At 40.6% G+C, this 2,105-nt stretch overlaps 1 protein-coding gene across 1 annotated transcript; it reads left to right on the top strand.

Moving 5' to 3' along the window:
- The first annotated feature begins 208 nt into the window (after positions 1-208).
- On the top strand, positions 209-1,119 carry LOC137965218 (pentatricopeptide repeat-containing protein At1g62680, mitochondrial-like). The gene is made up of 2 exons (XM_068811580.1): positions 209-810; positions 939-1,119. Exons 1-2 carry the CDS (start codon positions 209-211, stop codon positions 1,117-1,119), a joined length of 783 nt encoding a protein of 260 aa, XP_068667681.1.
- The last annotated feature ends 986 nt before the right edge of the window (positions 1,120-2,105 follow it).

The raw sequence follows: 2,105 nt of genomic DNA, 5'->3' as shown, positions 1-2,105 counted from the left end.
TATTGGCTTGTTTAACAAGATGTTACAGGATAGTGTGGTTACTTTGATAAATGGATATTGCAAATTGGGAAATCTGAACAATGCAATGAGATTGCTGAATTTCATGCAAGAGAATGGATGTGAACCGGATGAGTGGACATTTACATAACTGATTTGTGGATTCTTAAAAAGGGGTACGTTGGATGTGGTTTTAGATATGTTCAATAAAATGACAGCATGTGGATTAAATCCAAAAAAGATCAGTTATACTGCCTTAATACATGGATGTTGCAAGAGGGAGGCGATAGGCCTGGCACTATCGTTGTTGGACAAGATCAAGGAGATTAGTTGTAGACCTAAGGTGCATACATATAATGTGATATTTAATGGATTTTGCACACAGAATAGGTTACCAGAAGTAGAAAAGCTCTGTACAGAAATTGCAGCACATGGGTTGTTCCCCACTGTTGGAACCTCTACAACTTTAATGGATGGGTTGTGTAAGAGTGGGGCCACCAGTCTTGCATTTAAAGTGATTGATGAGATGATGAAGCATATTTGTCTACCAAACCATCACACTTACAGCACACTCATCTATGGATTATGTCAAGAAGTCCATGCCATGGAGGCCGAGCTTCTATTTAAAGAAATGCAAAGGAAAGGGTTGATTCCAGATCGAGTGACTTATACTTCAGTAATAAACGGACCCTATGGTGTTTTGTTGAATGGCTTGCAGAAGGATCAAGACGTTCTTGAAGAAGACCACATTGATGACTATCTTTCCACAGGAACGGCGAGAGGTTCTACCATTGCTGCTGGTCTCTTAGACAGGTTGTTGGAGAATGGTTGTGGGCCATATTTATATGTTACGTTACTAGTGGGTTTATGGAGAAAGGAGTCAAGGCATTTGTCTCATACTACCGCGCTTATAAAGAGCCTCATTGCACCTTCATTTTCAGATGGAAGGACTTGTTGGTCAGACAAAGTATACTGCAGAACAACTGTGAATTGGTACTGCCTTGCAACAACAGCAGTCGCAATACAACTTTGGAGTATGGACAGAAACACAACATCCGGCGCATGTTTTCACAGTTAATTATCCTCAAAATTTTGTCAATGGTGACAATGATATTTGACTGAGCTCTGAGCGGGTGACGAGTATAAAAAAAAAAAAAAAAAATTAATTGCTCCTCTGCTAGGTTGCTCAATTTTTGTACGAACAGGCAATTATACATTGATCTTGAGGACAAGCTCGTTCTCCAGGAGGGGAGTAATGTTATGGACTCATTAGGGATTTATTTGCAATTTCTATTCATTAGGGGTTTATTTTCAATTTCTATTCATTAGGGGTTTATTTGTAATTTGTAGAACTTATGGCCTTTGGCATGTTTTCCCTAACTCCCTATATAGGGACGTGAGATGAATGAAGAAAGTAAGTATTGAGAAAATTATATTTTACAGGTCTGATTCTTCCTCAGAGGTCAAGGTCGAATTCTCCCTTTGAGGTCCAAGGTCGAGCCTCCTTCAAGGCTCAATCCCTTCCTCCCCACGCTAGAAGAATTCGTCCGGTGGTTGATCCGAATGGGTTGTACCAATAGTTTACATGAGAGATGGTACACACTTATAGGTGTTGTTTTTCTCTAACCTCTCTCAGCCACAACTGATGCTCCTTAGATGATGATGATTGTCAAGGTGATGAAACCTTAAAAACGATGCCCCCATATATAAAGAGAATTAGGACAACTGGATTACATGTGTGAAATCCCCAAACTACCCTTAATGACATAAAAATCAATATATTGCCGACCCACCCAAGGGCTCCACCTCCAAACCCCCAGGAGGGGGGCTCCCCGCCCCCCTTCCAACCCCCACGGCTACCTTATAGCGAAGGTTGATTCGTGAGAGAGGATAAGGTGTTAATTATGCTCCATAACTTAACAAGATATTTTTTTTGTTCCTACCTTTCCCTTGAATCTTTTATCTATTAGTCAATTTACACAACATTTTAATTGCTCCATCTCCTTCTCACCCACATCCTGTGTATTTCAGGATCTTACAATAAAGCGGGTCATTGGTGGAGGCCATGAACAAGGGGGGCTCTACTACCTCGACGTATCTCAAATAAA

The sequence above is a fragment of the Aristolochia californica genome, unplaced genomic scaffold (genome assembly GCF_029961685.1).
Source record: "Aristolochia californica isolate CCGP_79_NKW_82.1479 unplaced genomic scaffold, dmAriCali1.0.hap1 SCAF_5, whole genome shotgun sequence".
NCBI classification, from domain to species: Eukaryota; Viridiplantae; Streptophyta; class Magnoliopsida; order Piperales; family Aristolochiaceae; genus Aristolochia; species Aristolochia californica.
The sequence above is the reverse complement of the archived record's forward strand: the minus strand, read 5'-3'. Positions and strand labels throughout refer to the sequence as shown.

What these genes read in the sequence shown, in the direction of transcription:
- LOC137965218 (XM_068811580.1), top strand. Translation starts at nt 209, where the DNA reads ATGACAGCATGTGGATTAAATCCAAAAAAGATCAGTTATACTGCCTTA. An exon ending in GCTGCTGGTCTCTTAGACAG is followed by an intron (nt 811 to 938) that starts GTTGTTGGAGAA and finishes CTTCATTTTCAG; the next exon opens with ATGGAAGGACTTGTTGGTCA.